The 23,647-nt window shown below is 43.8% G+C and overlaps 1 protein-coding gene and 2 long non-coding RNA genes across 16 annotated transcripts in view; 2 read left to right on the forward strand and 1 right to left on the reverse strand.

Moving 5' to 3' along the window:
- The first annotated feature begins 6,299 nt into the window (after positions 1-6,299).
- Positions 6,300-23,647, forward strand: part of rel (v-rel avian reticuloendotheliosis viral oncogene homolog) — a 25,794-nt gene continuing 8,446 nt past the window's right edge. Inside the window, exons 1-4 of the mRNA XM_052513179.1 lie at positions 6,300-6,437; positions 9,906-10,045; positions 15,518-15,666; positions 16,112-16,203. Of these exons, the coding sequence (XP_052369139.1) occupies positions 6,431-6,437; positions 9,906-10,045; positions 15,518-15,666; positions 16,112-16,203 (388 nt within the window). The 5' untranslated portion in view covers positions 6,300-6,430. The remainder of the gene's footprint in view (positions 6,438-9,905; positions 10,046-15,517; positions 15,667-16,111; positions 16,204-23,647) is intronic.
- Positions 10,678-12,851, forward strand: LOC127927198 (uncharacterized). 14 transcript variants are annotated; one of them, XR_008126601.1, is made up of 5 exons: positions 10,678-10,701; positions 11,272-11,379; positions 11,478-11,639; positions 11,677-11,838; positions 12,217-12,851. It is a non-coding gene; the product is annotated as an uncharacterized LOC127927198 (long non-coding RNA). The 14 variants fall into 14 exon arrangements; XR_008126599.1 differs by lacking the exon at positions 10,678-10,701 and adding an exon at positions 10,816-10,863 and having other exon boundaries at positions 11,272-11,325; XR_008126591.1 differs by lacking the exon at positions 10,678-10,701 and adding an exon at positions 10,973-11,073.
- On the reverse strand, positions 12,913-15,506 carry LOC127927199 (uncharacterized). The gene is made up of 3 exons (XR_008126605.1): positions 14,011-15,506; positions 13,443-13,502; positions 12,913-13,242 (listed from the first exon to the last, which is right to left on the reverse strand). It is a non-coding gene; the product is annotated as an uncharacterized LOC127927199 (long non-coding RNA).

A 23,647-nucleotide genomic window follows, 5' to 3' on the forward strand; every position in this document is an offset into this window, starting at 1 on the left:
TTACTGCCGTGGATATTTATTGATTATGTGTTCGGAGGATTCTCAAGACTTTAATACTTGTCCATGCGTTAGTTTCATTATGATTATATCACAATCTTAACCCATGAGTTTTCTTAGAACTGTTTATGAATTATTTGTGTCTTCACATTGTGTTTTATTAACAGTTGATGAACTAAGTATAAATCCTTCATAAACCCTTGATGAAGGCAACGTTAATGTAAAGAGTTGCACATTTTTTTTGTTCGGAAATTCTTAGCTCTCTCTCTCTCTCTCTCTCTCTCTCTCTCTCTCTCTCTCTCTCTCTCTCTCTCTCTCTCTCTCTCTCTCTCTCTCTCTCTCTCTCTCTCTCTCTCTCTCTCTCTCTCTCTCTCTCTCTCTCTCCATGGCTCCCTCCTCACTAAAAGAGAGAACATATTGACACATTTCATCTGAATAATTCACAACGCAATAAATCAAAGTAGTGATGAAGTCAATCTCACCTCCACTTTAAACCAGGAGAGATTGACATGCATATTATTAATATTAGCTCTCTGTGTACATCCAAGGGCCAGCCGTGCTGCCCTGTTCTGAGACGATTGCAAAGTCCTTTTTTGTGGCACCTGACCAAACGACTGAACAGTAGTCAAGGTGCAACAAATCTAGGGCCTGTAGGACCTGCCTTGTTGTTAGTGTTGTTAAGAAGGTAGAGCAGTGCTTTATTATAGACAGACTTCTCCCCATCTTAGCTACTACTGCATAAATATGTTTTGACCACGACAGTTTACAATCTAGTGTTTCAACTTGCTCAATTTCCACATTTTAGTTGAGGTTTAGGGTTTAGTGAATGTTTTGTTCCAAATACAGATGCTTTCAGTTTAAGAAATATTTATATATTATTGCCACCCACTCTGAAACTAACTGCAGCTCTTTGTTGAGTGTTGCAGTTATTTCAGTCACTGTAGTAACTGACGTGTATAGTGTTGAGTCATCCGCATACATAGAAACTCTGGCTTTACTCAAAGCCAGTAGCAGGTCATTAGTAAAAATAGAAAAGAAAAGGGCCTAAACAGCTACCCTGGGGATCTCCTGATTCTAACTGGATGATATTTGAGAGGCTTCCATTAAAGAACAGCAACTGTGTTCTGTTAGACAAGTAACTCTTTATCCACATTATAGCAGCCATAACACATACGTTTTTCCAGCAGCAGACTATGATCGATAATGTGAAAAAGCTGCACTGAAGTCTAACAAGACAGCCCCCACAATCATTTTATCATCAATATCTCTCAGCCAATCATCCGTCATGTCCATTAACAGTGACTGGAGTCAGGAACCCAGGGCCGGCCCACTCATTAGACAGGATTACACAGCTGCCTCTGCCAACCCTGTCCATTAACAGTACCCTCGTAAAACTGACTATTCTACCAATCCTCTACTTCGGCAACGTCATTTACAAAATAGCCTCCAACACTGTACTCAGCAAACTGGATGCAGTCTATCACAGTGCCATCCGTTTTGTCACCAAAGCACCATATACCACCCACCACTGCGAACTGTATGCTCTCGTTGGCTGGCCTTCGCTACATATTCGTCGCCAAACAGATCTGGCTCCAGGTCATCTATAAGTCTCTGCTAGGTAAAGCTCCGCCTTATCTCAGCTCACTGGTCACCATAACAACACCCACCCGTAGCACGCGCTCCAGCAGGTATATCTCACTAGTCATCCCCAAAGCCAACACCCACTTTCGCCGCCTTTCCTTCCAGTTCTCTGCTGCCAATGACTGGAACGAATTGCAAAAATCGCTGAAGTTGGAGACTTATATCTCCCTCACTAACTTTAAGCATCAGCTATCTGAGCAGCTTACCGATCGCTGCAGCTGTACACAGCCCCTTTGTTAATAGCCCACCCAACTACCTCATCCCCATATTGTTTTTATTGACATTTTTGCTCTTTTGCACACCAGTATTTCAACTTGCACATCATCATGTGCACATCCATCACTTCAGTGTAAATTGCTAAATTGTAATTAGTTCGTGACAATTGGCCTATTTATTGCCTTACCACCTTACTCCATTTCACACACTGTATATAGATTTTCTATTGTGTTATTGACTGTACTTTTGTTTATTCCATGTGTAACTGTGTTGTTTTTTGTGTTGCACTGCTTTGTCGCAGTTGTAAATGAGAACTTGTTCTCAACTGGCCTCCCTGGTTAAATGAAGGTGAAATAAAATCAAATCAAAACCAGTGGCTGGAGTCAGGAACCCAGGGCCGGCCCTCTCATTAGACAGGATTACACAGCCGTCTATGGAGGCATGTTGACGAGGGCCGGCCCGCTCATTAGACAGGATTACACAGCCGTCTATGGAGGCATGTTGACGAGGCCGGCCCGCTCATTAGACAGGATTACACAGCCGTCTATGGAGGCATGTTGACGAGGGCCGGCCCGCTCATTAGACAGGATTACACAGCCGTCTATGGAGGCATGTTGACGAGGGCCGGCCCGCTCATTAGACAGGATTACACAGCCGTCTATGGAGGCATGTTGACGAGGCCGGCCCGCTCATTAGACAGGATTACACAGCCGTCTATGGAGGCATGTTGACGAGGCCGGCCCGCTCATTAGACAGGATTACACAGCCGTCTATGGAGGCATGTTGACGAGGGCCGGCCCGCTCATTAGACAGGATTACACAGCCGTCTATGGAGGCATGTTGACGAGGGCCGGCCCGCTCATTAGACAGGATTACACAGCCGTCTATGGAGGCATGTTGAGCCGTCTATGGAGGCATGTTGGGCCGGCCCGCTCATTAGACAGGATTACACAGCCGTCTATGGAGGCATGTTGACGAGGGCCGGCCCGCTCATTAGACAGGATTACACAGCCGTCTATGGAGGCATGTTGACGAGGGCCGGCCCGCTCATTAGACAGGATTACACAGCCGTCTATGGAGGCATGTTGACGAGGCCGGCCCGCTCATTAGACAGGATTACACAGCCGTCTATGGAGGCATGTTGACGAGGGCCGGCCCGCTCATTAGACAGGATTACACAGCCGTCTATGGAGGCATGTTGACGAGGGCCGGCCCGCTCATTAGACAGGATTACACAGCCGTCTATGGAGGCATGTTGACGAGGGCCGGCCCGCTCATTAGACAGGATTACACAGCCGTCTATGGAGGCATGTTGACGAGGGCGGCAAATTTCATGCAACACTGTAGGCCAGGGATGGGCAACTACTATCCCCTGGGGCCTGATTGTGTCACAATAACACATCTGACTCCAGTAATCAACTAATCATGATCTTCAGTTTAGAATGGAATTAGTTTAAATCAGTTGTGTTGATTGGGGATGGGGGGGGGTGTGACATCACTCTGGCCCCTGAGGACTGGAATTGCCCCTCTCTGCTGTGGGCTCTACCTCAGGCATTTTTTGGGGCCCTGTCCGGACTGGACTTGTTTTTTTGGACTTGATTTCCACATCCACGGACGTTGTTTTTAAGTCGAGTCTGGACCAAATCTGAACCAATTACAGACGTCTATGTTTGGTTCAGATTTTGTCAGGTCTGGACCAGCATTGATTTGGCCCAAACCAGGGATGTCACTCGACATTCAGAACATCCGGGGCTCAACCCTGAAGACCTGGGGCCAACTCCGGGTGGGAGGGGGGGTTGATCTCTGCGCGGCCCGAAATGAAGCACCCCACACTCTTGGCCTGGCACCCTAGCAGTGAACATTTAGCAGAAACATAACGCGATGTTTCGTATCTCACTGCTGTCTTCCTTCCATGCACTGTGTTCTCCTGAAGTCAAATAATCAACACTTGTTCATATTAATTCAATAGATCGTGGTCAGTAAACCCATGGAATATGGTGTTAATAAAATGTATAAAAATCTGTTAGCAAGTACAAATTACAAGTGCATAACTATATTGTAATTTTCCATTAAGAATAATTGTTGGGGAAAGTATTTGTATCATTTTGTTGCAATGTTTTCACAAACCATGTTCAATATTTTATTGGCAATATAAAGAAAAAGCCTCATGTTGATGTTGGTCACATCACTGCTAACTAACGTGAGCTGGTCAATGCTGAGGGCACTGTGCAGTTCCAAGACAATCCAAAGGGTGGCAGCCTAGACCACAAATTAATGTTTTGCATTAAATAATGTTGTTTAGTTAGTGATACTTGGTTAGTCAGTGATACTTGTTGGTTAGTCAGTGATACTTGTCGAATGGTGAACAGAGCTCCAAAAATTGGATTCAGTGTCCAGATAGCTAATCAATTACTGTCAAAACCCTGCTCATAAAATTGGCTGTTAGCTAGACTGTGTAGTCCCTAACATTCCGCTTTGACATTGCTCATCCAAATATTTATATATTCTTAATCCATTCCTTGACTTTAGATTGTGTTTATTGTTAGATATTACTGCACTGTTGGTGCTATAAACACAAGCATTTCGCGACACCCACAATAACATCTGCTAAACACATGTATGTGAAAAATAAAATTTGATTTGATATAGTTTAATGTTATCCGTCAGTACAGCTTTGAGTCAACATGTTGAAATGTAAATTATTCTAATCTGGTTTACTGTGAGGTCAATAACTCTGAATAGCATCAACATGGGCTAACAAAATGTGTTACAGTAGAAGCAAGAGAACACAGTTTTACCTCCAGTTGTCCATCTTTGCGCTCTCTCCCTCAGAGAATGAACAGTCGCGTGCGCGTGCCGACATTTCTCTGGATGAATCAGAAATGTTTTGGGAAACCACTTTTGACTCCGCCTCCTAAAGTGCCACCTTACACAGAAATGCTGCTTTTAGGCAGCACTAAAAAGGGCAGGACAGGTTCATTCATGATTGGAGTATTCAGTGCAGTGTGTAATACAGTGTAGACTCGTTTGTTTTACACCATCCCAGCAGGGAAAAAGACTCTCCGGGCTGAGACAAAATCATTCGGGGCTAAACAGCCGAAATCTCAGGTCTGGTGACTTCAATGGCCCCAAACATTGACGTCTCTAAATTTCATATTTTCAACTTTCATTCAAAACCGAAAATGAACCTGATTTCAACGTACAGAAAATACATATGTTCAACTTTCACTCAGAACCTAAATTGAATACCTTCAACGGCTGGAGAATTTTCTTTACATTTTAGACGTCTTTTCACCTTCATTTTACTCACAGTGACTATTCTTGTAGGGGCGGCAGAAAGGCCAGAAGAACCAGAACTGCATTAACCGCTGTGTGCGTCAAAGATTTGAATGGGTGGAAAGAAGGGCGATAATAGCTTTCCTGAGTTTAAAAAAATAATCTAATATTATGAGCATAAAAAACACCAGAATCATTGATAAAAACATTAGATATAAAAAAAATGACAATTATTTATAATTAGTCTTTTCTTAACAGCTTTTTTGTATGACATTATCACAGGGTGGAACACTGCCTACCCTACTGCACTGACTGTACGTCACTGGCGCACAGTACCTCACCAGAGTTCGACAGCATTGTGAGCAAATATGCTTCTGTAATCCCCAAAATCAATGACACACAATGACCAATTACCTCCACATTTGTCATAAAAAAATGTAAAAATTCTTGTTGTGCGCCCCTTTTTATACTCATAATAAAACCATGCGAGATGGTAGCTTCAGATTGTTTTACTCATAATGTGTACATTTGCTAAAATATAATATAAATTATTACATTAGTATGAATGAAATATAGATAGGAAATAAATTTTGTTGTTTCATCTACTTCCGTGTTCTGTATTAGTTGGGAGATTCCCACTGAATTGTGGGCGTTCAACGTCTCGAGGGGATTACCCCAACTCAACACTGAGAATGCCGCTCAAATACAGACATGTTTACAGGGAACCAAATGATATTACTCTCGTGTAATGTTCAATACATTATTGGTAGTCAACGCATAGGCAAAATCTCCGCAAGTGTAGACTAGTCTATTATCAACGTAATCTGTACATTTAATTCATTTGGGTGAATTCCCTTAGCCTATGTCATCTGATCTCACTGTGCATTCCTACTGATCACACGTTTTTATTTAAAGTTGTCCCAAGTTAAAAACGTAAATGCGAAAGTTATATGCTTTTCAGAGCAATAGCTAATTGATCTATCGATAAATATGTTTTTAGCGTTCACATCCATATTTACACAGCAGCACATTCGTTCGCGCATCTGAGGCTGTGATATTCTGGGCGGAGACACCGGGGAATTCCCAGGCGACTCTCTCTCTCTCTCTCTCTCTCTCTCTCTCTCTCTCTCTCTCTCTCTCTCTCTCTCTCTCTCTCTCTCTCTCTCTCTCTCTCTCTCTCTCTCTCTCTCTCTCTCTGTCTGTCTCGCTCTGTCTCTCACACACTTTCTCTCTCTCTCCCAGCTGGAGCTTCTCATTCAGACAACAGACAACCCGTGATAAGGTTGTGCACACCAACACCATGGATGGTAAGTATCTACAGATATTATTCATATAATGAGGCGACTGTTAAAAATGGTCTTTCAGTATGATTCTATAACACCTTTAGGCTTCACATGTAATTATTATTTAACGGTTCGTTATGTTTTATGTGGTTCGTCATTGATATAATAGTGATGATCTTAAGAGGTATTTTTGCGGAAAAATAAGAAATAAAAAAATTGCTATGGTTTGCTTACACGTTATTATTAAATGTTTAACATGTTTATTTTTGGTCAACATTGCTAACTGTAGCCGAACATATGCCAAAATGACTAGTCTTAGAATCAACACTGATCATCGGCACGCAAAGAAGGTTTAATAAGTGCTTGTCTATTTGCGCGTGATAGTTTTCAGATTGGGTTTTCTTTAGAAACGTTTTTTTTTTTAAACAAGCCAAAACTTTGTAGACTAAATTATATAAAAGCACTTGGTTCCCATATACTGATAATGGTCTATATAGCCTACTGTAGCCTATACCAAGTCTATACAGGGTGTGCACGATATGTTAGCAGGAAGTGTCTGTTATTTACTTGAAATTTGGCACGGGTTGCAGAACGTGTCTCATCTAATAGCCCGAGAACAAATATTGTGAATATCTAGTTTGGTATAGCTGTCACTCATTCATCCTGTTTTCACATTCTTTCATTGATAACTTAATTAATTTGGTTACTCACTCTCGTGTGTATGTGTGTGTGTGTGAGCAGCTTGGGCGTGATAACGTTCCTCCCCATTCACTTCCTCAATTGTATTCTTGGGTTGGCAGAGATGTCAGTCATATTTTTGCTAGAGAATGTGAATGTACAGACAGACAGGCAGGCAGACAGACAGACCAAGGCTCAGCAGCAGGTGGTGGAGAGAAGGTCTGAGTTGGTAAGGTGGTTTGTAGGTAGTGTGAATGTGAAAGGGTGAGAGAGGGGGAATGAGAGGGGGGAGGCAGGCTTCAGGTGTCTCATTAGGAAGAATTGCTAAAGCATAGCTGTGTGTGTGTGTGTGTGTGTGTGTGTGTGTGTGTGTGTGTGTGTGTGTGTGTGTGTGTGTGTGTGTGTGTGTGTGTGTGTGTGGTGTGTGTGTGTGCGTGTGTGCGTGTGTGCGTGCGCGCGTGTGTGTGTCTCTGGTTAGGTTTAGGTTGGGTTTATGAGAAGTCAATGTGTGGTTGACTGTCAATGAGTTCCCCATGTACTAACATACTGTACCGATTCTTGCTATATGAGCCACGTTACAATTCCCACCAAGCGGCTTAACCAATAATTTTTAATGAGCTGGTAAATATGGAGACCATTTCTCAGGATGTATATATAATATATCAGTTGTGTTCTGACAAGGTAGGGGGGTATACAGAACATAGCCATATTTGGTCTATATATATATATATATATATATATATATATATATATATATATATATATATATACTGAGTATACAAAACATTCAGAACACCTGCTCTTTCCATGACACAAACCAAGTTTCCATCCACAGTTTTTATGTGAGTAAAGTCATACTGTAAAAGAAAATCATGGCAGTTGTGATGGAAACCAGCCTGGTCTCATAGACTGACGTAACATAGCAAACATAAATCCAGAACGCTCATATGGTATGTTTGGTATTGTTACACAAGACAGATGGTTACTTCTAGCTACTTTTCAACTACATAATACTTTTAAGCTACTTTGCAACTACTTAGCATGATAGCTAACCCTTCCCCTAACCCTAACCATAACCCTTCCCCTAACCCTAACCTTAACCTTTCCCCTAACTCTAACCTTAACCCTTCCCCTAGCCCTTCCCCCAACCCTAACCTTAACCTTTCCCCTAACCCTAACCTTAACCCTTCCCCTAACCCTAACCTTAACCTTTCCCCTAACTCTAACCTTAACCTTTCCCCTAAATCTAACCTTAACCTTCCCCCTAACTCTAACCTTAACCTTTCCCCTAACCTTAACCTTTCCCCTAACTCTAACCTTAGCCTTTCCCCTAACCCTAACCTTAACCCTTCCCCTAACTCTAACCTTAACCTTTCCCCTAACTCTAACCTTAACCTTTCCCCTAACTCTAACCTTAACCTTTCCCTAACCTAACCTTAACCTTTCCCCTAACTCTAACCTTAACCCTTCCCCTAACCTTAACCCTTCCCCTAACTCTAACCTTAACCTTTCCCCTAAATCTAACCTTAACCTTCCCCTAACCTTAACCTTTCCCTAACTCTAACCTTAACCTTTCCCTTAACTCTAACCTTAACCCTTCCCCTAACTCTAACCTTAACCTTTCCCCTAACTCTAACCTTAACCCTTCCCCCTAACTCTAACCTTAACCCTTCCCCCTAACTCTAACCTTAACCCTTCCCCTAACCCTAACCTTAACCCTTCCCCTAACCCTTCCCCTAACCCTAACCTTAACCCTTCCCCTAACCCTAACCTTAACCCTTCCCCTAACCTTAACCCTAACCCTAACCTTAACCCTTCCCCTAACTCTAACCTTAACCCTTCCCCTAAACTTAACCCTTCCCCTAACCCTAACCTTAACCTTTCCCCTAACCATAACCTTAACCCTTCCCTAACCCTAACCTTAACCCTTCCCTAACCCTAACCTTAACCTTAACCCTTCCCCTAACCCGAACCTTAACCCTTCCCCTAACCCTAACCTTAACCCTTCCCCTAACCCTAACCCTTTAACAAATAGGAGGGTGGGGGGTGGAATACTAAACTATATGGAATACTAAACTATATGGAATACTAAACTATATGGAATACTAAACTATATGGAATACTAAACTATATGGAATACTAAACTATATGGAATACTAAACTATATGGAATACTAAACAATATGGAATACTAAACTATATGGAATACTAAACTATATGGAATACTAAATTATATGGAATACTAAACTATATGGAATACTAAACTATATGGAATACTAAACAATATGGAATACTAAACAATATGGAATACTAAATTATATGGAATACTAAACTATATGGAATACTAAGCTATATGGAATAGTAAACTACAGTGGGGCAAAAAAGTATTTAGTCAGCCACCAATTGTGCAAGTTCTCCCACTTAAAAAGATGAGAGAGGCCTGTAATTTTCATCATGGGTACACTTCAACTATGACAGACAAAATTAGGGAAAAAATCGAGAAAATCACATTGTAGGATTATTAATGTATTTATTTGCAAATTAAGGTGGAAAATATTTTTTTGGGGGTGGGGTCTAACTCAATATTAGGAAAGGGGTTCTTAATGTTTGGTATACTCAATGTATAGTAATAGTACTGTATATACCATTTAAAATACACTTTTATTCAAAGCGACTAACAGTCATTTGTGTATAAATGTTTCATATGGGTGGTCCCGGGAATCTAACCCATTATCCTGGCCTTGCAAGCACCATGCTGTACCAACTGAGCTACAGGGGACCATATCTAACCCTCTCTCCCTGTGTTGTTGTCCAGTGGCCGAGCCCAGTGTTCAGATCTTTGAGCAGCCCAAACAGAGGGGCATGCGCTTCAGGTACAAGTGCGAGGGCCGCTCTGCAGGCAGCATCCCTGGAGAGAGGAGCTCTGACAACAACAGGTCATACCCCACTATACAGGTAAGCAAATAATATCATAGTCATATGCCATTTAACAGACACTTTTATCTGACTTTTTTACCTACTGTCCTACTGTAGTTATATACTACATAGTGTTGAACGATCAACCGAATATTCGGGGGGGCGCGGTTATTAAAAAACGAATTCACCGACATCGGTTCAATTACTTGAATTCCATTTAGTCCAACGCGTCGTTTCTCTGGAGAGAAATCAAATCAAGAACAATATGGGACGCTGGGCTGAAGGGAGTTGTAGTTTTAATAAAGCAAATATTCAACCTAGTTCAGCGCAGGGACTGCGTAATTACTACAATGTCCATAATCCATTGCGCCTGTTCTTTTCCGGCTCTGACACAGATGGATACATTTTTATGTCTGCTAAGTTAGGTTAGATACACACAGACCGCATTCGCCACCGCATGAGAAAGGAATGTACACAACACAAGGATGAGATAGAGAGGGATAGAGAGTTCATGAAAGTATGCCTTATCTACTTTGAAGAGCTAGTGAAAGGATTTTGTCAGACAACTCTGCAGCATACTAAAGCAGGCTAGCCTAGCTAGGTAGGATGACTACAGACAGCTCTGCAGTATATTTAGGCAGGTTAGCCTAGCTAGGTAGGATGACTACAGACAGCTCTGCAGTATATTTAGGCAGGTTAGCCTAGCTAAACAGGATGACTACAAACAGCTCTGCAGTATATTTAGGCAGGTTAGCCTAGCTAAACAGGATGACTACAGACAGCTCTGCAGTATATTAAAGCAGGTTAGCCTAGCTAAACAGGATGACTACAGACAGCTCTGCAGTATATTTAGGCAGGTTAGCCAGCTAAACAGGATGACTACAGACAGCTCTACAGTATATTTAGGCAGGTTAGCCTAGCTAAACAGGATGACTACAGACAACTCTGCAGTATATTTAGGCAAGCCAGCTAAACAGGATGACTACAGACAGCTCTGCAGTATATTTAGGCAGGTTAGCCTAGCTAAACAGGATGACTACAGACAGCTCTGCAGTATATTTAGGCAGGTTAGCCTAGCTAAACAGGATGACTACAGACAGCTCTACAGTATATTTAGGCAGGTTAGGATGACAGTATATTTAGGCAGTTACAGCTAAACAGGATGACAGACAGCTCTACAGTATATTTAGGCAGGTTAGCCTAGCTAAACAGGATGACTACAGACAGCTCTGCAGCTAAACAGGATACTACAGACATTTAGGCAGGTTAGCCTAGCTAAACAGGATGACTACAGACAGCTCTGCAGTATATTTAGGCAGGTTAGCCTAGCTAAACAGGATGACTACAGACAGCTCTGCAGTATATTTAGGCAGGTTAGCCTAGCTAAACAGGATGACTACAGACAGCTCTGCAGTATATGCAGGTTAGCCTAAACAGGATGACTACAGAACTCTGCAGTATATTTAGGCAGGTTAGCCTAGCTAAACAGGATGACTACAGACAGCTCTGCAGTATATTTAGGCAGGTTAGCCTAGCTAAACAGGATGACTACAGACAGCTCTGCAGTATATTTAGGCAGGTTAGCCTAGCTAAACAGGATGACTACAGACAGCTCTGCAGTATATTTAGGCAGGTTAGGCTAAACAGATGTTAGCAGTATATTTAGGCAGGTTAGCCTAGCTAAACAGGATGACTACAGACAGCTCTGCAGTATATTTAGGCAGGTTAGCCTAGCTAAACAGGATGACTACAGACAGCTCTGCAGTATATTTAGGCAGGTTAGCCTAGCTAAACAGGATGACTACAGACAGCTCTGCAGTATATTTAGGCAGGTTAGCCTAGCTAAACAGGATGACTACAGACAGCTCTGCAGTATATTTAGGCAGGTTAGCCTAGCTAAACAGGATGACTACAGACAGCTCTGCAGTATATTTAGGCAGGTTAGCCTAGCTAAACAGGATGACTACAGACAGCTCTGCAGTATATTTAGGCAGGTTAGCCTAGCTAAACAGGATGACTACAGACAGCTCTGCAGTATATTTAGGCAGGTTAGCCTAGCTAAACAGGATGACTACAGACAGCTCTGCAGTATATTTAGGCAGGTTAGCCTAGCTAAACAGGATGACTACAGACAGCTCTGCAGTATATTTAGGCAGGTTAGCCTAGCTAAACAGGATGACTACAGACATCTCTGCAGTATATTTAGGCAGGTTAGCCTAGCTAAACAGGATGACTACAGACAGTACAGTATGGGGAGAACATAACGTTAGATGACCTGGCTGACTGACTGTTACTGTCTGAGATGAGATGATGACTTTAAGAAAAACAAAAATGATAAAGTCATCATATAAAAACTAATATACACAACTGAAATATTAGATTATTTCATAGTAATGTACTATTTTTCTATTGGGACCTGACAGAGACAATGGAATTTGTTCTATGTTTTGGCAATAGAATATTCAACATTTTTGGCTTTGGATTTGCCATTACACAAACATAATAAATGTATTATAATTAATAATAATAATTGAACTTGAAAACCGTGGTAATATTTTTTTAATTATCAAACTAAAAAGCAGAAAATGCTCAGCATTAATACTACAGTATATCCATCTCAACACTAATACTACAGTATATCCATCTCAACACTAATACTACAGTATATCCACCTCAACACTAATACTACAGTATATCCACCTCAACACTAATACTACAGTATATCCACCTCAGCATTAATACTACAGTATATCCATCTCAACACTAATACTACAGTATATCCACCTCAACACTAATACTACAGTATATCCATCTCAACACTAATACTACAGTATATCCATCTCAACACTAATACTACAGTATATCCATCTCAACACTAATACATACTACAGTATATCCACCTCAACACTAATACTACAGTATATCCATCTCAACACTAATACTACAGTATATCCATCTCAACACTAATACTACAGTATATCCATCTCAACACTAATACTACAGTATATCCATCTCAACACTAATACTACAGTATATCCATCTCAACACTAATACTACAGTATATCCATCTCAACACTAATACTACAGTATATCCATCTCAACACTAATACTAAAGTATATCCATCTCAGCACCAATACTACAGTATATCCATCTCAACACTAATACTACAGTATATCCACCTCAGCACTAATACTACAGTATATCCACCTCAGCACTAATACTACAGTATATCCACCTCAGCACTAATACATACTACAGTATATCCACCTCAGCACTAATACTACAGTATATCCATCTCAACACTAATACTACAGTATATCCATCTCAACACTAATACTACAGTATATCCATCTCAACACTAATACTACAGTATATCCACCTCAACACTAATACTACAGTATATCCATCTCAACACTAATACTACAGTATATCCACCTCAACACTAATACATACTACGGTATATCCATCTCAACACTTATACTACAGTATATCCATCTCAACACTAATACTACAGTATATCATCCTAATCTCAACTACAGTATATCCACCTAATACTACAGTATATCCACCTCAACACTAATACTACAGTATATCCATCTCAACACTATTACTACAGTATATCCACTAATACTCTACAGTATATCCACCTCAAGCACTAATACTACAGTATATCCATCTCAACACTAATACTACAGTATATCCATCTCAACACTAATACTACAGTATATCCATCTCAACACTAAAGTATATCCATAATACTACAGTATATCCATCTCAACACTAATACTACAGTATATCCACATCCATTTCAACACTAATACATCACAACACTAAGTATATCCATCTCAGCACTAATACTACAGTATATCCATCTCAACACTAATACATACTACAGTATATCCACCTCAGCACTAATACTACAGTATAATACTAATACTACAGTATATCTCAACACTTATACTACAGTATATCCATCTCAACACTAATACTACAGTATATCCACCTCAGCACTAATACTACAGTATATCCACCTCAGCACTAATACTACAGTATATCCATCTCAACACTAATACTACAGTATATCCACCTCAGCACTAATACTACAGTATATACACTAGTGTATCATAATACGCTAACCCTGAGGAATATATACAGGACCATATCTTTGTCACTAGTGTATTGCAGTATTCGAGCCAGCATTTGTCGCTAAATCTAGTCCTCTCTGACCCCATGAGCAGGTATCTCTGTTTTGAATAGTTTCTACTCTCTCGGCCCATCTGAACACATAGCCACTCCTTCCTGCTCCAGCCCTGTGAAAACCACTCACAGACAGCTGTGATGAAATGATAAAGAGATTTAATGATTAGTGATGTCATTGCTAGTATTCTAGACTCTCTGGTCTACTAACAACTTTCTGCTGTTTTCACTGATGTTGTCTATGTTATTGATTCCTCTCTTCTCCTCTTATCCTCTCTTATCCTCTCTCCACTTCTCTTCTCTTATATTCTCCTCTCTTCTCCTCTTCTATCTTCTCATCTCATCTCCGCTCTTCTCTCTTCTCCTCTCTTCTCTTCTCCTCTCTCCACTTCTCCACTTCTCTTCTCTTATATTCTCCTCTCTTCTCCTCTTCTATCTTCTCATCTCATCTCCGCTCTTCTCTCTTCTCCTCTCTTCTCTTCTCCTCTCTCCACTTCTCCTCTTCTCCTCTCTTCGGTTCTCCTCTCTTTCTATTCTCTTCTCCTCTCTTCTCGTCTCACTCTCTTCTCCTCTCTCCACTTCTCTTCTCTTATATTCTCCTCTCTTCTCCTCTTCTATCTTCTCATCTCTTCTCATCTCCGCTCTTCTCTTCTCTCTTCTCCTCTCTCCACTTCTCCTCTTCTCCTCTCTTCTCCTCTCACTCTCTTCTCCTCTCTCCACTTCTCCTCTTCTCCTCTCCTCTTCTCTCTCTTCTCCTCTTCTCCTCTCTCTCTTCTCCTCTCTCCACTTCCCCTCTCTTCTCCTCTCTCTTCTCTTCTCCACTTCTCCTCTTCTCCTCTCACTCTCTTCTCCTCTCTACTTCTTCTCTTCTCCTCTCTCTTCTCTTCTCTTCTCCTCTCTTCTCTTCTCTTCTCCTCTCTCTCTCTTCTCCTCTTCTCCACTTCTCCTCTCTCTACTTCTCATCTTCTCCTCTCTCTCTCTTCTCCCTCCCTCTCTCTCTCTCTTCTCCTCTCTTCTCCTCTCCTCCACTTCTCCTCTCTCTTCTCCTCTCTCTCTCTTCTCCTCTCTCTCTCTTCTCCTCTCTCCACTTCTCATCTTCTCTTCTCCTCTCTTCTCCTCTCTCTTCTCCTCTCCTCTCTTCTCCTCTCTCTCTCTTCTCCTCTCTCCACTTCTCATCTTCTCTTCTCTCTCTTCTCTCTCTTCTCTTCTCTATGTTCCTCTTTTATTAGTGTATTTATCCTTTATTTAACCCGGTAAATAATCTCTTTTACTTCCTTCTTTAAATGTTTACCCCTCCTGTCTTTCCCCATCAGATTCTGAACTACTGTGGGAAGGGCAAAGTGCGCGTTTCCCTGGTAACCAAGAACGAGCCCTTTAGGCCCCACCCCCATGACTTGGTGGGCAAGGACTGCAAGGAGGGATTCTACGAAGCTGAGTTTGGCCCAGAGCGCAAGGTCTTCGCGTGAGTCACCCTCCATCACTATCGCCATCATCACCATCATCATCATCATCATCATCACCCTTTTCACTGTCATTTGCATCACCACCCCCTTGTCAAGGGCAGAGTCATGTTGTGGGAGTTCCTCCAGTTGTTTTGCATGTGATGATGTGATCACACACACACACACACACACACACACACACACACACACACACACACACACACACACACACACACACACACACACACACACACACACACACACACACACACACACACACACACACACACACACACACTAGTCCAAATGGATGGCCCCTCACTTTGCAAAACCACAATGCTGAGGGAATTCCCCAGATAATATCACTTTCTCTATGTATCTGTGTAACCGCTTGGGTTATACATGGAGACCATTTTGTGCCCCAGGACCCTGAGTTTCTGACTTCCCTATGTTTCGTATCCACAGCTTCCAGAATCTGGGTATCCAGTGTGTGAGGAGGAGAGAGGTAAAGGACTCCATCGTGCAGAGGATGACCAGAGGGATCAACCCATTCAATGGTGGGTTTCTCTCTCAGCTACAGTCTCTCTGACTTCCCCCCTCTCTTCCTCTCTCTCTTCCTCTCTCTCTCCCCCCTCTCTTCCTCTCTCTCTCTCCCCTCTCTCTCTCCCCCCTCTCTTCCTCTCTCTCTCCCCCTCTCTTCCTCTCTCTCTCCCCCCTCTCTTCCTCTCTCTCCCCCCCCTCTCTTCCTCTCTCTCTCTCCCCTCTCTTCCTCTCTCTCTCCCCCTCTCTTCTTCTCTCTCCCCCTCTCTTCCTCTCTCTCCCCCCCTCTCTTCCTCTCTCTCCCCCTCTCTTCCTCTCTCTCTCCCCCTCTCTTCCTCTCTCTCTCCCCCCTCTCTTCCTCTCTCTCTCCCCCCTCTCTTCCTCTCTCTCTCCCCCCTCTCTTCTTCCTCTCTCTCTCCCTCTCTTCCTCTTTCTCCACCCCTCTCTTCCTCTCTCTCTCTCCCTCTCTCTCTTCCTCTTTCTCCCCCCCTCTCTTCCTCTCTCTCTCTCCCTCTCTCTCTCCCCCCTCTCTTCTTCTCCCCCCCTCTCTCCTCTCTCTCTCCCCCTCTCTTCCTCTCTCTCTCCCCCCTCTCTTCTCTCTCTCCCCCCTCTCTTCCTCTCTCTCTCCCCCCTCTCTTCTTCTCTCTCTTCCTCTTTCTCCCCCCCTCTCTTCCTCTCTCTCTCTCCCTCTCTCTCTCCCCCCTCTCTTCTTCTCCCCCCCTCTCTTCCTCTCTCTCCCCCCTCTCTTCCTCTCTCTCTCCCCCTCTCCTCTCTCTCTCTCCCCTCTCTTCCCTCTCTCTCCTCCCCCTCTCTCTCTTCTCTCTCTTCCTCTCTCTCCCCCTCTCTTCCTCTCTCTCTCCCCCTCTCTTCTTCTCTCTCCTCCCTCTCTTCCTCTCTCTCCCCCCTCTTTCTCTCTCTCCCTCTCTCTCTCTCTCTCTCTCCCCTCTCTTCCTCTCTCTCCCCCTCTCTTCCTCTCTCTCCCCCTCTCTTCCTCTTCTCTCTCCCCCTCTCTTCCTCTCTCTCCCCCTCTCTTCCTCTCTCTCTCCCCCTCTCTTCCTCTCTCTCTCCCTCTCTCTCTCCTCTCTCTCCCCCCTCTCTTCCTCTCTCTCTCTCTCCCCTCTCTCCCCCCTCTTCCTCTCTCTCCCCCTCTCTTCCTCTCTCTCCCCCTCTCTTCTCCCCCCTCTCTTCCTCCCCCCTCTTTCACATTTACTTTCTGACATATTAATTTAGAGTGAGAAGTAGATATATATACATGTGCTACTGCTGTCCTAACCACAACTAGACAGAGATAGATCTGTCAATTTCCTCCTAGAACTTCTATCCCCGGGTCTCTGCAGCATAGTGTCGTTGTTGTCTCCATTACAAGACAAGAGCGAACCTGCTTCCCCATTTTCATAGCACACAGTTGTAGTGCTGGATGCTGGAGAGAGGGGAGTGTGTGTGTGTGTGTGTGTGTGTGTGTGTGTGTGTGTGTGTGTGTGTGTGTGTGTGTGTGTGTGTGTGTGTGTGTGTGTGTGTGTGTGTGTGTGTGTGTGTGTGTGTGTGTGTGCTGAAGGTGTGCAGCCTCTGATAACATGGAAAACATGAAGTACTGCCATACAAGCCATTGTAATGATTGGGTAGTACTACCCAATCATTACAATGATTGTACAGTACTGCAATCATTACAATGGCTTGTATGGCAGTACTTCATGTTTTCCATGTTATCAGAGGCTACCATACAAGCCACACACACACACACACACACACACACCACACACAGGTTTTCACACACACACCAGCCCACACACATGACACACACAGATACCTCCAAGTTCATTGTAATGATTACACAGTACACCATACAAGCCATTGTAATGATTGGGTAGTACTACCATACAAGCCATTGTAATGATTGGGTAGTACTACCATACAAGCCATTGTAATGATTGGGTAGTACTACCATACAAGCCATTGTAATGGTATATAGATACCGTCCTGTAGGTTTTCTGTCCAGCCCTGTTCCTGGAGAGATACCTCCAGGTTCTCTAGATTAGGGTTGGACAGAAAACCTACTGGGCGGTATCTCTCCAGGAACAGGGTTGGAGTTAGAACCTACTGGACAGTAGCTCTCCAAGAACAGGGTTGGCGTTATAACCTACTGGACAGTAGCTCTCCAAGAACAGGGTTGGAGTTAGAACCTACTGGACAGTAGCTCTCCAAGAACAGGGTTGGAGTTATAACCTACTGGACAGTAGCTCTCCAAGAACAGGGTTGGAGTTAGAACCTACTGGACAGTAGCTCTCCAAGAACAGGGTTGGAGTTAGAACCTACTGGACAGTAGCTCTCCAGAAACAGGATTGGAGTTATAACCTACTGGACAGTAGCTCTCCAGAAACAGGATTGGAGTTATAACCGACTGGACAGTAGCTCTCCAGGAACAGGGTTGGAGTTTAAACCTACAGGATGTTAGCTCTTCCGGAACAAGGTTGGAGTGCCCTGATATAGGGCCTTAACTGGCAGCACAGGCTAGCTCTGATTTGTCAATAGCAAATGAGGAAATCTGGTCACCGTTTGGCCATACAGAACTTGTGTGTTGTTAAAAGGAAGTAGGAGTCATTATTCATCGATGTGAATAACACACAGCAGTTATGTTACTAAACTTTGTACCAATTCCGTTACACCACTTCCTCTCAACTCCCCTCGACTGTTTTACCTCATCATGTCCGCTACTCTTTACGGCTCGACGGTCTAAGCAAGACGGCGGTAACAACATGTGTATCTAGACTGAGATTAAGATTGAGATTGTTCTTTTCAAATGTAGCGCCATGAGTAGCCCTGTTTATCTGGCCCTTATGGATCCATGTGAAACAACGTTGTTGTGTGATTTAAACAAGGAGAAATGAGTAGCCCTGTTTATCTGGCCCTTATGGATCCATGTGAAACAACTTTGTTGTGATTTAAACCAGGAGAAATGAGTAGCCCTGTTTATCTGGCCCTTATGGATCCATGTGAAACAACTTTGTTGTGTGATTTAAACAAGGAGAAACACATAAATCAATCCTGGGATGGAGACAGACAATAAGGTTTTACAGACAACACATTTGGCAGGTGTGAGTTTGGAGGAATTAGATTGGAATTGAGAATACAAGAGCACCTTGTAGAGCATAAGGGTCCAACTCATTCCATGGAGGGACTAGTGTCTGCGGGTTGTTTGGTTTTTCCTTTCAATTCAGACCCAGACAACCAGGTGAGTGAAGTTCCTTACTAATCAGTGACCTTAATTCATCAATCAAGTACAAGGGAGAGAGAAAACCCACAGACACTCAGCCCTCTGTGGGATGTGTTTGACACCTGCAATATAGAATAACTAGAGTTTCCAGTCCAGGTCTTTGTTTCCGTGGTGACGGTCGGTGGCGAGTTGTCGCGACAATGGTCGAATGGCAAGACAAGAGAAGAACATTTCACTTCTGCAGTGAAACACAGCTGCTTCCTGTATAGGGAGAGATACACACACACACACACACACACACACACACACACACACACACACACACACACACACACACACACACACACACACACACACACACACATACACATACACATACACACACACACACACACACACACACACACACACACACACACACACACACACCCTTCCGTTTATGTATACAGACCACTAGGTCTGCTTCTACATGGGGAAATGGCTGACATCATTTAAAAAAATGGAATTCCATTTTGTTAATTTTTTTGTTCCTGTGAGCTCAATGCACAGTTTCCCTTAAAGATAAATCAGATCCAGCCCGAACTGTGTGATGTAGTAGGGAGTTGTAGTTTCTCTAAAGATAAATCAGATCCAGCCTGAACTGTGTGATGTAGTAGGGAGTTGTAGTTTCTCTAAAGATAAATCAGATCCAGCCCGAACTGTGTGATGTAGTAGGGAGTTGTAGTTTCTCTAAAGATAAATCAGATCCAGCCTGAACTGTGCCATGTAGTAAGGAGTTGTAGTTTCTCTAAAGATAAATCAGATCCAGCCTGAACTGTGCCATGTAGTAGGGAGTTGTAGTTTCTCTAAAGATAAATCAGATCCAGCCTGAACTGTGCCATGTAGTAGGGAGTTGTAGTTTCTCTAAAGATAAATCAGATCCAGCCTGAACTGTGCCATGTAGTAGGGAGTTGTAGTTTCTCTAAAGATAAATCAGATCCAGCCTGAACTGTGCCATGTAGTAGGGAGTTGTAGTTTCTCTAAAGATAAATCAGATCCAGCCTGAACTGTGCCATGTAGTAGGGAGTTGTAGTTTCCAACAGGCCAATATTCGACAGAGGGTTAATCAATGGATTTGAAGGTGGTTTCTAGACAGGTTGGGACGAGGGTTAATCAATGGATTTGAAGGTGGTTTCTAGACAGGTTGGGACGAGGGTTAATCAATGGATTTGAAGGTGGTTTCTTGACAGCCAAAGAGATTATTCAAATCACATAATCACATACACCGAAAGGGGGGCGGGGCAGGGCCTTATATGCGTCGCGGAAGTTAGAGTAACAATGATCCAAGGTTTTACCACCCCTGGTTGCGCAATCGATATGCTGATAAAATTTAGGGAGTCTTGTTTTCAGATTGGCTTTGTTAAAATCCCCAGCTACAATGAATACAGCCTCCGGATAAATGTTTTCCAGTTTGCAAAGAGTTAAATAAAGTTCGTTCAGAGCCATCGATGTGTCTGCTTGGGGGGGGATATATACGGCTGTGATTATAATCGAAGAGAATTCTCTTGGAAGATAATGCGGTCTACATTTGATTGTGAGGAATTCTAAATCAGGTGAACAGAAGGATTTGAGTTCCTGTATGTTTCCTTCATCACACCATGTCCAGTTAGTCATGAGGCATACGCCCCCGCCACTCTTCTTACCAGAGAGATGTTTGTTTCTGTCCGGCGATGCGTGGAGAAACCCGTTGGCTGCACCGCCCTGGATAGCGTCTTCCCAGTAAGCCATGTTTCCGTAAAGCAGAGAACGTTGCAGTCTCTGATGTCCCTCTGGAATGCCACCCTTGCTCGGATTTCATCAACCTTGTTGTCGAGAGACTGGACATTGGCAAGAAGAATACTGGGAAGTGGTGCGCGATGTAGTTTCTCGGAGTCTGACCAGAACACCGCTGCGTTTCCCTCTTTTCTAGTCGTTTCCTTGGGTCGCTGCAAGCGATCCATTCCGTTGTCCTGTTTGTAAGGCAGAACACAGGATCCCAGCGGAAAACATATTCTTGGTCGTACTGATGGTGAGTTGACGCTGATCTTATATTCAGTAGTTCTTCTCGACTGTATGTAATGAAACCTAAGATGACCTGGGGTACTAATGTAAGAAATAACACGTAAAAAAACAAAAAACTGCATAGTTTCCTAGGAACGCGAAGCGAGGCGGCCATCTCAGTCGGCGCCGGAAGAACACCCACACATTCATAAGGGGGACAAGATTCAGCTTCCCCCATCTCAGTCCTCTCAGCCTCCACCTGCTTAACCTCTCTCTCTCTCTCTCTCTCTCTCTCTCTCTCTCTCTCTCTCTCTCTCTCTCTCTCTCTCTCTCTCTCTCTCTCTCTCTCTCACACACACACACCTGCCACTCTGCCTCCCCCTCTCTCACCCTTCCTCATTCTCACAGTACCTACCTACAGTACCAGCTAATCAACCCAGCTCCAAACCCAGGCCTCTCTAGATGTCTGCCTGCCTGCCTGTCTGTCTGTCTGTCAGTCAGTCAGTCAGTCTGCTTGTCTGTCTGTCTGTCTGTCTGTCTGTCTGTCTGTCTGTCTGTCTGTCTGTCTGTCTGTCTACCTGTCTGTCTGTCTGTCTGTCTGTCTGTCTGTCTGTCTGTCTGTCTGTCTGTCTGCCTGCCTGCCTGCCTGCCTGTCCATCCGCCTGCCTGCCTGCCTGTCTGTCTGTCTGCCTGTCTGTCCGCCTGTCTGCCTGTCTGTCTGTCGGTGTCTGGCCGGCACACACACACACACACGCAAGTGTGAGAACGTCTATTTCCACTTCTATTAGAGGTGCTGATGTCTGCCACCCTCTCAGCTTGCCTGTTGGACTTCAAGTCAACATACACAGTTTAATGCATACAGTAGTGGACCCTACCTCCTTCCCCTTGCTCTGTCTGGTCATTGTGGTTTTACCAGGGCTGCTGTCTACGTCAATTCTCCTCTCTCCCCCTCTCTAAGCCCCTCCCTCACTCCCCTCTTCCTCCTTCCCTCTCTCTTTCGAGTCAGAAGTCGTCATTGGTGCCCCGACAGTCTCGTTTCTCAAGTCTGCGTTACACACACCTACACACAGACATACACACTTATACACACACTGATATTTCCACCTGCGGTGACATCACTAGGCGTCACAATGGTGATGCTGTAGGAGGGATAACCTCTAGAGAGAACGCAGAGAGAGAGGACCCTGAGAGAGAGAAGGAGAGAACCCAGAGAGAGAGAAAGAGAACCCAGAGAGTGAAAGAGAACCCAGAGAGAGAGAGAGGACCCAGAGAGAGAGAGGAAGAGAACCCAGAGAGAGAGAAGGAGAACCCAGAGAGAGAGAGAACCCAGAGAGTGAAAGAGAACCCAGAGAGAGAGAAAGAGAACCCAGAGAGTGAAAGAGAACCCAGAGAGAGAGAGAGAGCCCAGAGAGAGAGAGAGAGGACCCAGAGAGAGAGAGAGGACCCAGAGAGAGAGAGAGGACCCAGAGAGAGAGAGAGGACCAGAGAGAGAGAGAGAGCCCAGAGAGAGAGAGAGAGGACCCAGAGAGAGAGAGAGGACCCAGAGAGAGAGAGAGGACCCAGAGAGAGAGAGAGAGCCCAGAGAGAGTGAGAGAGGACCCAGAGAGAGAGAGAGGACCCAGAGAGAGAGAGAGAGGACCCAGAGAGAGAGAAAGAGAACCCAGAGAGAGAGAGGACCCTGAGAGAGAGAGGACCCTGAGAGAGAGAGAGAGAGGACCCTGAGAGAGAGAAGGAGAGAACCCAGAGAGAGAAAGAGAACCCAGAGAGTGAAAGAGAACCCAGAGAGAGAGAGAGAGAGAGAGGACCCAGAGAGAGAGGCAAGAAGGGCATTCTACGCCATCGAAAGGAATATAAAATTCGACATACCAATTAGGATCTGGCTAAAAATACTTATATCAGTTATGGAACCCATTGCCCTTTATGGTTGTGAGGTCTGGGGTCCGCTAACCAACCAAGAATTCACAAAATGGGACAAACACCAAATTAAGACTCTGCATGTAGAATTCTGCAAAAATATCCTCAGTGTACAACGTAAAACACCAAATAATGCATTTGGCCGATACCCACTAATTATCAAAATCCAGAAAAGAGCCGTTAAATTCTACAATCACCTAAAAGGAAGCGATTCCCAAGCCATCACCTACAGAGAGATGAACCTGGAGAAGAGTCCCTGAAGCAAGCTGGTCCTGGGGCTCTGTTCACAAACACACCCCACAGAGCCCCAGGACACC

This window comes from Oncorhynchus keta, unplaced genomic scaffold (assembly GCF_023373465.1).
Source record: "Oncorhynchus keta strain PuntledgeMale-10-30-2019 unplaced genomic scaffold, Oket_V2 Un_contig_972_pilon_pilon, whole genome shotgun sequence".
NCBI classification, from domain to species: domain Eukaryota; kingdom Metazoa; phylum Chordata; class Actinopteri; order Salmoniformes; family Salmonidae; genus Oncorhynchus; species Oncorhynchus keta.